This window comes from Chlorocebus sabaeus, chromosome 7, assembly GCF_047675955.1.
Source record: "Chlorocebus sabaeus isolate Y175 chromosome 7, mChlSab1.0.hap1, whole genome shotgun sequence".
In the NCBI taxonomy this organism is placed as follows: Eukaryota; Metazoa; Chordata; class Mammalia; order Primates; family Cercopithecidae; genus Chlorocebus; species Chlorocebus sabaeus.
Window position 1 is genome coordinate 32802731 of NC_132910.1, and position 12077 is coordinate 32814807.

The 12077-nt window shown below is 37.1% G+C and overlaps 1 protein-coding gene across 5 annotated transcripts in view; it reads right to left on the bottom strand.

Annotated features, from left to right (window-relative positions):
- RASGEF1B (RasGEF domain family member 1B) overlaps positions 1-12077 on the bottom strand; it is a 633271-nt gene that overhangs the window by 6433 nt on the left and 614761 nt on the right. For all 5 annotated transcript variants that reach the window (XM_037989302.2, XM_037989300.2, XM_037989301.2 and 2 more), the window contains 6 exons: positions 11912-12007; positions 11695-11797; positions 8438-8517; positions 6972-7067; positions 1459-1554; positions 659-782 (listed from right to left, as the gene is read on the bottom strand). In XM_037989302.2, the coding sequence (XP_037845230.1) occupies positions 659-782; positions 1459-1554; positions 6972-7067; positions 8438-8517; positions 11695-11797; positions 11912-12007 (595 nt within the window). The remainder of the gene's footprint in view (positions 1-658; positions 783-1458; positions 1555-6971; positions 7068-8437; positions 8518-11694; positions 11798-11911; positions 12008-12077) is intronic.

Consider the following 12077-nt stretch of genomic DNA (forward strand, 5'->3'; position numbering starts at 1 on the left):
GCGCTCCAGCCTGGGTGACAGAGTGAGTCGCTGTCTCAAAAAAAAAAAAAAAAAAAAAAGTCATTATTGTAAATACTATCAATCTACTATGAGAAATTGTTAATAGGTGCTATTAATTCCTGTAATATTAGGATATATCAAATCAATAAAATAAATCTCTAAATATTTTATGAGCTCACTTCTCTTCTGATGATTTTGTTCTGTATCTAATCACTTGTTCTGCTTCAAATTCCCTAATGTTTTAACAGGTTAAAATGTTCCAGTACTTTTTTAAACAGCAGGGGGTAGCAATTTACTGTTTTTGTTTTTTTTCTCCAAATTACATGGACTATCAACATGCCACAAAACACCTTTTGTCTATTCAAGTAAGTTCAAACAAGAAAAAAAAATTCTTCAGTAACCCCATTTGTGCCCACAGCTTTGCAAATCTGGTATTATAAAGAATACTTAAACACAGAAACATACTGTTTGTAGGTGAATATTAAGTGCAAATATTTTACGGACAAATCATACATTTTCTGTGAAACAGAAAACTCTTAACATGGAACAGATCAGAGGACAGGCCTCACTACTATATGAGTAACCAAGCATTTCTATACTAATATCCTAAACAAAGGATTTGGGGATGCTAGTGGTAGCTCCCACTGAATGGCCTTACCATCTTCACTGAAGACTGGTACTGTGATCAGATACTGCAAGATCTTCCGGTCCCTCTCAAATGGACACTCCACTTGTTTCCATGTCATAAATTCACTCACTTGTTTGGCCAGTTCCCAAAATTTCTGGAAGATAAGTAAAAAAAGGATATAAAGGTGATCATAAAAAAATAATTATGAGGTTGGGAGAGGCAATTCCATTAGAAATGATTCCTTCTTATTTTATTAAAGAGACAGGGTTTCACTCTGTCACCAAAGCTGGAGTGCTGTGGTACAATCATACAGCTCACTGCAACCTCAAACTTCTGGGCTCAAGCAATCCCTCAGCCTCAGCCTCCCAAGTAGCAGGGACTACAGGTGCGAACCACCATGACTAGCTACTATTTTAATTTTTTGTAGAGACAGGGTCTCACTGTTGCCCAGGCTGGTTTCAAACTCCTGGCCTCAAGCATTCCTCCTACCTTGGCCTCCTAATGGACTGGCATTACAGGCATGAGCTACTGCAGCTACTTTCTGGTCTTTGCTCTTCTGAACTATATAGTTTTCTTAATTTAATAAAACTCTATTTGTGAGGTATAAAAATTTTCTCAAGCTTCCTCAAATAGTAATAATAATCATCATAATGGCTCAGTTACTCTCTTCTACTTGGTATTGTTAATTTCTTAAACAAAATAACATGGAAAGAGATAATTTGTTCTGAAACTGCAGAATTGGCTTTGGCTGTGTGGCCTGGAATGCAGTGCTGGAGAAGCTGCCCCTCTCCTTGTGCTCGGATTTTTGTATCCTACTTTATCACACTCACCTCAAAATTGACATGGCCATTGGGAAGGCGGTTGGCACAACCCTCATTGAGGAAATAAATATCTTTGATTAAGAGACTGAAGAATGGTATCACAATCTAGAGGAAACAAAAGATTCTGATTTGTCTGGGCAAGCAAATATTTAATCTCTCATAAAAATACACGAGATTAATGAACAACATTAACTTTTGATTATATGAAAGGCCACAAAGAATTAAGGTACAGTGTTTTGTTTCTTACACAACAGTAATTTCTTCCTTTACATAATTTTGCTTACAATACAACTGCTATTTATAACCAAAGCACAGCAAGGACAAGTAGCATTGGGAAGTGAATAGGTTAGCACTTTTATCACAATTTTTCCTATTTTTCTCATTGCAGTAGTATGCAATAAAATCTGAAAACTCTAGCTATTAAGAAAGAAAAAATACCCAAAAGAACTCTTGCCTTTCATTTAGCAACCCCTTAGCAAAATGTTAATAGAATACCTATCACTGCAGGCACCATTTTTTTTGAGAGACAGGTCTTGCTCTGTCACCCTGGCTAGAGTATGGTGGTGCAATCATGGCTTACTGCAGCCTTGAACTCCTAGGCTCAAGCAATCCTCTAGCCTTAGCGTCCTATGTACCTAGGACTACAGGCACGTGCCACCACATCCAGCTAATTTTTAAAAATTTTGTGTAGAGACGGAGTCTCACTATGTTGCCCAGGTTAGTCTTGAACTCATGGGGGTCAAGCAATCCTCTTATCTCAGCCTCCCTAAGTGCCCAGATTACAGTCATGAGCCACCAAGCCCAGCCACGTACCAAGAGTTTAAGATGCATGACCCATCTCCCTGCTAGAAGCTGTACTGCTTATTATTTAGATGTCTACATTTAAGACAGATGTCTACATTTAACTTTTTCTTTTAGATAAACATTTCTTCTTGAAGACATTCCTCAAGATAATGTGAGAGCTCAAGGTTTTAGAATAGTTGCTACAAACTTTCTATTGTAAACCTGGCCTGTGTATGACGAACAAGTTAGCACCTGCTCTCATGGGAAATCACCTAAGAAGTACCTTGCACAATATGTTTTGAGACAAATGTGCCCCAGGTGAAGGAGGAAATATGAATGTATAAATTAAAATTAATAGTTGTTTAAAAACAACAAACCTTTAAAAATACTTTCCCATCTGAATCCTTTGGCTTGATGAGGTGGTATGTAATTAATTAGCCTAAAGCAATAATCTCTCAGTAAGTACCCCAAACCATACTAAACCCACAAGAAACAGAGAAAAAGGCTCACATACAGTGATTTCCATTTTCTCTCAAATGTCAACATATTTTTAAAGATTCTAAACTTCCTACAATGTAAAAAAATCCATTAAACACCGATTGTGGGTCTATCTTGTTTCCCCAAGATCAGATCTTTGAAGTTTTCTAAGCTTATGACTCAGGTGGTACTTCTATATTGAGTGAACAGGAAAACATACTTTTGGGCTCCCACACAAAAATATTAAGTATCAATTCCCTTCTAAGGAAAAATTCAGATTTTCACCAAAGTCATTTAAAAAACAAGTTTTGATTATTTTTGTTTCATTGATTTCTGAAAATAACCAAAATGAATCTTCCATTTTGACATCTTTGGACATCTCACCTAAATATACTTTTAATCATTTGTTATTATCTCTGAAAGTCTCTAAAGCCAAATTAGTAAAGATCTCATTACCTTTCCTTCTAATATGATTCCATTATGTTAGAACTAAACAACATAGGAACAATAGTAAAAGTACAACTGAAGCTTGCTTCTTTGAAAGACTATTTGTGAATGGGAATGCTGGACTTTGGATGCTGCCAGACAACAGTAAAAAATGTGGCCTCAGAATTCACTGGTGGTATAAGCTAGGAGTTGGCAAACTGTGGCCCTCAGGCCTCTTTTTTATGGCCTAGGAGCCACACATTTTACATTTGTAAGTAGCTAAAAAAATCAAAATAATAATATTTCAAGATGCATGAAAATTATATGAAATTCAAATGACAGTGGTCATAGAGCTTTAATGGAAGAGAACCATATTCATTCATCTTCATATTGCCTATGTCTGCTTCTGTGCTACTGTGTCCAAGGTGAATATGCACTTAGAGGATAATAAGGATACATCATCATAAGACAGCCCCAGGGAAATAAGAACAAAATTATAATCAAGATGTAATATTTGTATACTGTAGCAGCTTTTAAACAAGAACTTTATTTTTGTGCTCTATTCTTTGGTGCTGAGCTGTGAGATTCATGAGGTGTTGATCATTGACTGTTTCTTATTGATATTTAAACTTCTCGTAAATTCACACCAAGTGCCTATAGCTGAAATAGAAATTCTAGGTGGCAGAGGCTATACCTTACATGATTTTTGCATTCAGGGGTGCCTGCAAGATGCTCCACTACTATCTCAATCACTCTTTCATAAAAATAAAAATATAACTAATCTTACTTATGATACTTTACTGCTCTGTTCCTTATGCCTGTATACAAGAAAGAAGTCTTGCAGGCTTCAACTTTTCATTTATTCATGGATAATTCCCTTCAGATCTGTAGCCCCTATACAAATCTAATACAGTGAAAATCAGATTATAAGGACTTCCATGAGCTCAGTGAATGTACACATTATTAATAGGACAAAGCAAAAGTTTATTTTCCTGAAGGTCTTGTCAATGATGTTTTTAGCAGGAGAACTTCTCAAGTAGTAATATTTTTGAATTTCCTTTCAAAATATTCTTAGTTCAGAGACCCAGCAACTACACCATAAGGGTTTTGCCAGTTCCACACCTAGAAAAGAATGCTGATAAATAGGACCAAGTAAGTTCACAGGAGCAGAATTGGAATGGCAAGAGGATTTAAAGCCATGTAATCATATGAGGAATGGTTAAAAACCTGGAGATACAGGTATCTACAGAAAAAAAAAAAAACAAAAAACAGCTATTTAAAGAATATTTAAGGGCTGCTGTGTAGAAGACACATTTGGTTTGTTCTATATTAGGTACCTAGAGATGTGCCACTGACCACACAAACTTGAGATTTAAAAGGATACAAAAGATTCACCATATTGGTCAGGCCTGATCTCGAACTCCTGACCTCAGGTGATCCACCCGCCTCAGCCTCCCAAAGTGCAGGGATTATAGGCATGCGCCACCACGCCTGGCCAAGAATCCCAATTTTCTTGAATAAAAGGTAGATTTAACTAGAAATGCTTTCACTCTTAGCCTTTGAGACCAACTGTAAAAAGAGAGGGCAGTTTTTAAAATGGCTGTGAGGTTTTTTTAATTTTACTTTAAGTTCTGGGATACACGTGCACAATGTGCAGATTTGTTACATAGGTATACATGTGTCATGGTGGTTTGCTGCACCCATCAACCTGTCATTTAGGTTTTAAGCCCCACATGCATTAGGTATTTGTACTAATGCTCTCCTTCCCCTTGCCCCCTAGCCCCCTTCTGGCCCCAGTTATGTGTTGTCCCCTCCCTGTGTCCATGTGTTCTCATTGTTCAACTCCCACTTATAAGTGAGAACATGCAGTGTTTGGTTTTCTGTTCCTGTGTTAGTTTGCTAAGGATGATGGCTTCCAGCTTCATCTGTGTCCCCACAAAGGACATGATCTCATTCATTTTTATGGCTGCATAGTATTCCATGGTGTATATGTACCACATTTTCTTTATCCAGTCTATCATTGATGGGCATTTGGGTTGGTTCCATGTCTTTGCTATTGTAAATACTGCTGTAATTAACATATGTGTGCATGTGTCTTTATAGCAGAATGATTTATATTCCTTTGGGTATATACCCGGTAACAGGGTTGGTGGGTCAAATGGTATTTATGCATCCTTGAGGAATTGCCACACTGTCTTCCACAATTATGTAAATTACATTGAACTAATTTACATTCCCACCAACAGTGTAAAAGTGTTCCTATTTCTCCACAGCCTCACCAGCATCTATTGTTTCTTGACTTTTTAATAATTGAATGGCTGTGCTTTCATTTGTTTAATGAACTACAGAGTACAATTTATATGTTCACATAGAACCTGTTTAAAACAAAACAAAACGAAAGTAGACACAATGTATTAAATGATGTAAAGGGTAAATACTTGGGACTTTTTGTAGAGAAAAACTTAGAATTCCACAACTGAGAAATTTTGGAGGGACTGCACTTCAGAATTTCTTTGGCCAACACTGTAGCTCCCTACTCACAGATATGATTCCACAGACTTCTGGGGCAGAGCCCACCAAGCCCTCACTGAAGCCCATGCAGAGAGAACCTTGCCTGCCCTGCAACACAGAGAAGGTGAATGAGGCCACATACAGCCCCTTCAGTGGGCTTACTCTACAGTGTGCTGCAACTCTCCCGTATGTGCTCATTGTTTGAAGCTTAAAATACATCATATTAGATTCTTTTCTCAATCTAATCACAAGCATACTGGGATGGAGCAAGTAAAACTTAAAAGCTGGCAAACCCTGTTAGGCTACAGTAAGACTGTCATCTCTGCTTCATATCCCCTCCGATCTTATAAGTTCCTTTATTTAAAGAAAAAATTTGAAGGATTTACAATATCCCTCAAACATTGTTAGAACTGATATTTCAGATCTGATTGAGAACCAACTTAGCATTTACTAAAGGTGGGGTTGTGTGTTTATTTTTATTTTAGATCATTGAGGCTGAAGCTTTTTCAGGGGACGTGATTGGGAAGCTGTGAAAGGTTTTTTACCTCATTTTCTTTCATTTGTGGAAGATATAGTTTAAGTTAAAAGATGGATGGAATTGAAACCGAAAATAACCTCTATCAAGCAACCTTCATTAACCCAGTTACCATAACTAAGCATTCACTTCTCAAATACCATGACTGCCAAATGCCGAAACAGCTTATCCTTCCCCTGTAAAGAAATATGACACCGAGACGTGCCAAGAAAGGACCCTCAGAATCAAGAATATGGTAGAAGAAGGATGGTACTAATTTGTTTAAGAGTAGAGTAGAGTGAGAAAGGACCATTAATTTCTCAGACATTACCCCTGTACTTTTTCTGCTACCCCCATAATCCAATTAGTAACAGCACGCCTAATGCTACAGCAACTAACCTACTTTCTGAAAATAAATGACTTAACCATGGGAGGTAAGCTAATTCTTTTAAGAGAAAAGGTTACATTAAGTCAGCTACCTTGTGCAGAGCTTAAATGTCTATTTTCCATTAAACTAAATTACTCTTTAATGCTATTAGTCATCTTAACATATGACTTAATGTATTGCTTGAAACACAATTAAGAGGCACTACAGAGTAATTATGTAAGTAATGTAATAATAACACAGCAATATCCAGTCTAACAAACTTTCTGGTAGCACTCTCCGTCTCTGTGTGGCAAGTGGTATCATTTCTAGAGTACATGTCTCTCTTAAATCTCAACAAGTAAAAAAGCTTCAGTGTAGTAGTTCCCATAGCATTTCAGTATAAAACACAGCAACTCTACCATAAGAAAGACTTTAAGTGCATACCTTTTCTCTACTACTATGAGCAGTTAAAGACCTTTGTGCTGCTCCACGAAGAGCTGTTCGATAATTATAGAAATTGCTTGAAGGGTCCATCTGATGCTATAGATAAAAGAGAGAAGAATATTAACTATTTATTGTAAACTTCTGTAGGAAGTTTACGAGATCACACATTTAGCTACATATGAAATTCCAAATTAGTTAGGAAACTCAGTAGGAATATGATTTATCCTTCTCATACACACAAATGCACATGACACACATTGCACAAGTGTTTTCTTTCCTGAGGTTTGGTGTAATTATGTGAGCTGATGTCAGCTTCAATAATGTTAAACCTAAACCACATTCTTTCTAGGCTAATTGTTGAGCTTAGACGTAAAACTAATAAGAGTCAAACACCAGCATCAGAAAAATTTCCTGTTTGCTTCTGAAGGTCAATGGGCCCTCTGATGGCTAGCCATGTATAGTGATCCAACACTTTGTAGTGACAAATCATGCACAAATAATTGAAGCATATCATTTGCAAGAAGGAAAAGAGATGTATTGGATTGTATGAATAGATCATAAAATAATAGGTATAATGATAATTTCCAATTTGGGAGAAAACTTGGGAAAGAACGCTTTCTTCTTATCTCCAAAGATAGTAATTCAAAGCACTGGCACACCAAGGTAGTGCTCAGACGAATATGATTTAAATACACATACTCTGGCACACGATTTTTTTTTTCTTTTTTTTTTTGAGACAGGGTCTCACTTTGCCACCCAGGCTGTAATGTAGTGGTGTGATCTTGGCTCACGACAGCTCCCACCTTCCAGGCTCAATCAATCCTCCTGCCTCAGCCCTGCAAGTAGCTGGGACTACAGGCACGCACCACCACACCCGGCTAATTTTTTGTATTTTTCATAGAGGTGGGGTTTTGCCACGTTGCCCAGGCTGGTCTTGAACTCCTGGGCTCAGGTGATCCTCCTGCCTCAGCCTCCCAAAGTGCTAGTATTACAGGCATGAGCCACTGCGCCTGGCCCACAATTCTTACTATCCTCAGAATTGTATGGGAAGGGCTTTTTCACAGGTCAGCTAAATTGCTGAAAGGATGAATAAATGTTACTCTAGGGATGGGGAACACTTCCCCTGAGAAACTGAAGATAAATGAAGCTAATAGGCTCACAGTGAAGTAAAACTCTCAACTGCTCAGGACCGAAATTCCATTCTGGCATATAAGGTGATATGACTGACAGCTCACTATTTCCCCAGTCAATTAACCCCAGAATGGACATCTCTACCTATAAAACAACCAGTACATAACCTGATTTATTTTCCTCTCCAATTCTACCCACTTTCCTTTCCCGGGGTCTGTAAAGACGGATGGGCTTTTTCCTCTGTCATAGTCTGAAGGAGAGGCAAGACCACATAAAGGAATTCTACTTTCCAGGTATAAAGTGTTACTTAACAGCAAAACATCGGCTTCACATACCTCAAGAATGTCAAATTTTGCAGTCTTCACTTTGGCCCAAGTTTTTTTTAGTCGAGAGACTGGGCTCATATTCATACCAGCTTCCCATTTGAAATGGAGGGGGAGAAAAAAAGGAAAATTGAAAGAGAGAAATAAGAAAAACCATAAACATATACTTCTAAAAAGCATTCATTACTAAGTGAGAATACTAAAATTAGTAAGTAACGAACTCCAATTGTATAACTTTTTTTTTTTTTTTGCAAATTCTGAGTCGAGAAACAGCATAAATGCTACCATTGACTCTGTGCAGAGGTAAACACATTTTCTCTATAAAGGGAAAGAGAGTAAGCATTTTAGGCCATATGGTCTGTGTCATCACTACAAGACACTATCACTGTCGTGCAAAAACAGCCATCATCCAGTTATGTAGATAACTACATATACAAATGGTTATGGTTGTATTCCAGTAAAACTTTGTTTATGTGCACTGAAATCTGAATTTATATTACAGTCACAGGTTAACAATGTTAATATTATTATTTTCATTTTTTTCAATCATTTAAAAAGATAAAAACCATTCTTAGTTCGCTGGTCATAAAGAAACCAGTGGTGGGCCATATTTGACCCACGGGTCATAGTTTGCTGACCCTTGACCTAGAAACTAATGTGTCAACCATGCTTTGTGTGTATTATCTCATATATCCCCTCAACATTCTTAAAAAGTATGCTAAAGTTCCAGGGAGTAAGACATTTTCCCAAGGATATCCAGTTAACAAGTAACAGAGATGGAAGCTCACACGGAGTTAACACCATAACCCACACTCACTCCAACAAGCCAGGCTGCCTCTCCTGAATGATACTTTACGTATTATAACTATTCAGAAAAATATTACAGTGGCTGTTGTACAGAAAAGGAACCCACGCTAGCCTAAATGAGTACATATATTAATTCCAAATCACCATATTCATATTTTAAGGACGAGAAGTGGGAGATTGCTTCCTAATTGAGGTACAATTTACATACAAAAAAAAAAAAACAGACCTTAAACACATAATTAGATGAATTTTGACTAATGTGTAAGTCCATGTATTACCACTCCAATCAAGATAAAGTAGCACATTTCATGATCCCAGAAAGCTCTTGGGCCTCTTCTGGTCACCTTTGGACCCTCTTCTGGTCACCTCCCCACCACCACAGAAATCAGAACACTGGCTACCTAAAACCACAGATTCGTTTTGTCTGTCCTAGAACTTCGTATCAATGAAATCATACGGTACCTACTCTTGTGTCTGGCTTATTTTGCACAACATAATGATTCTAAAATTAATCCATGTTACTTATATGTATCAACTGTTCATTTTTATTGCCGAGCAGTATTTCATTGTATTCATATGCCACAATTTATTTAGCCATTCATTTGTAAATGGGCATTTGAATTGTTTCCAGTCTTGGGCGATTATGAATAAAGCTGCGTTCTTTTACAAATCTTCCTGCGGACATGTGTTTGCATTTCCATGGAGTAAATATATAGGTGTGTGCAATCTCTGCATTGCAGGGTATAAATATGTTTAACCTTACAAGAAACTGCTGAACAGTTTTCCAAAGTAGTAGTACCATTTTATACTCCTGCCAATAATGTACAATAAGAGCACCATTTGTTCCACATCTTCAACACTATTTTGTGTAACCAGTTTTTAAAATTCCAGTCATTCTAGTGCATGCAATGGTATTAATATTTTGCTGCAATTTAATTTGTATTTCTCTGATGACTAATGATGTGGAACACCATTCCAGATACTCGTTAGCCATTAATATACAGTGTCTTCTTGCATGACATATCTGTTTCAATCTTTTGGCCTTTTTTTCACTGGGTTATTTGTCTTTTTATTGATTTACACGGTTCTTTATAGATTCTAGATACAAGTTATTTGTCAGCTCTATGTATTACAAACATTTTCTCCAATGCTATGGCTTGCCTTGACATTTTCTTACTAGTAGAAGAGGGAAATTAAGTAATCTATTATCTAGACTGTGAGCCTTTCAGTCCCTGATTCAGATAATCTTTCTGTTTGCTATTTTCATGGAGTTAGTCAGATAAATAATAAGCTGAGACTTGGCCAATATTTTTCTGGGGGGAGAGAAAGAGGAAATTGTATGTAAACAAAATGGAAAAATAAATTGGTGGAAGGGAAAATTTATTAGATTAAGATTCTTGAATTAAATTTGGTAGACTCTCTAGCTTTAAACTGATCCTTCAAAAAGACCTCAACTCTCTTCTTCTTCTCCTTCTTTTTTTTTTTTTTTTTTTAAACGGAGTGTTGCTCTGGCGCCAGGCTAGAATGCAGTGGCATGATTTCAGCTCACTGCAACCTCCGACTCCCTGGTTCAAGCAATTCTGCTGCCTCAGCCTCCTGAGTAGCCGGGATTACAGGCATGCACCACCATGCCCAGCTAATTTTTGTATTTTTAGTAGATAACAGGGTTTCACCATGTTGGCCAGGGTGGTCTCGATCTCCTGACTTCGTGATCTGCCTGCCTTGGCCTCCCAAAGTGTTGGGATTATAGGCATGAGCCATTGTGCCCAGCCTATTCTTTTATTGAAATGTTTATTGAGCACCTACAATTTGTAAGATGGCCATATAATTGATCATACAAACTAGGACACTTTTAATGAAAGAACTATTATCAAAAGCTATTATCAATAATTAAGGCAAGACAACAGGTATAAATTGGAACAACTAAGACATATTGTTACCACACATATTTATAGAATGAAAGGAAAGAAACACGGTCTCTGATGTTAAAACCTCCATAATATAGAGGAGTGAGTTTGTACACTAGAGTAATAAGGTCTGAGGATGATAAGTACTAGAAACCTGAACAATTAGAAAATGTGCCAGTTTCTTAGGCCACCCTCTTGTCCAAGGAATCAGATAATTGAGTCTTGGATCATTATTTCTATAATACTTGATATGCAAGCTGCCAAAATGCTTTTTAAACCTCTTTATTTAGACAAGTATCTTACCTACAAGTCTTTGTAGATGAATATTTAGCTAAGGTTAACTTAAAACATTCCAAGAAGTCTTGCATACTTAAGAAACATTACACACCTACTCGCACCCATTTGCCTATTTAAAGCATTTTGGACATTCTCAAGTAACTCAGGATTAAAAAACACAGTCTGTACTAACAAAACCATACTATTTGCAAATTTTCTGTGGGTCACTTTACAGGATTCGTACAGATAAAGGACATGTATCCGCCACAAAATACTCACAGATTATCGCCATCAAGGAGTTGAAGTTGCCAATGTTAAAACACTCCCGAGCTACGTCAATGAAATACTCAATCATTCTTGCTCGGTGTTTTTTCTTAACAGGCTATATAGTAAAAGACAATGGAGGGCAGTTATCCAGTATAAAGACCCAACGGTTCTAAAATAAGTAGGAAAAAATAATATTGAGAGCTAGGAGACAGAAAATTCATTTCCTCACCATACAGATTTCTGTAGCAACCAAGTAGCTGAGGCGATTAAACCATTCCACGTAAGCTTCTAAGTTTCGTGTTTTCTTCCGTTCACTGTAGCAACTCTTTAGAGAAAACAAAGTAAACGGATGAGTTAGAGGAAAAAAAGAACGTACTGGACTCTCATTTTGTGAA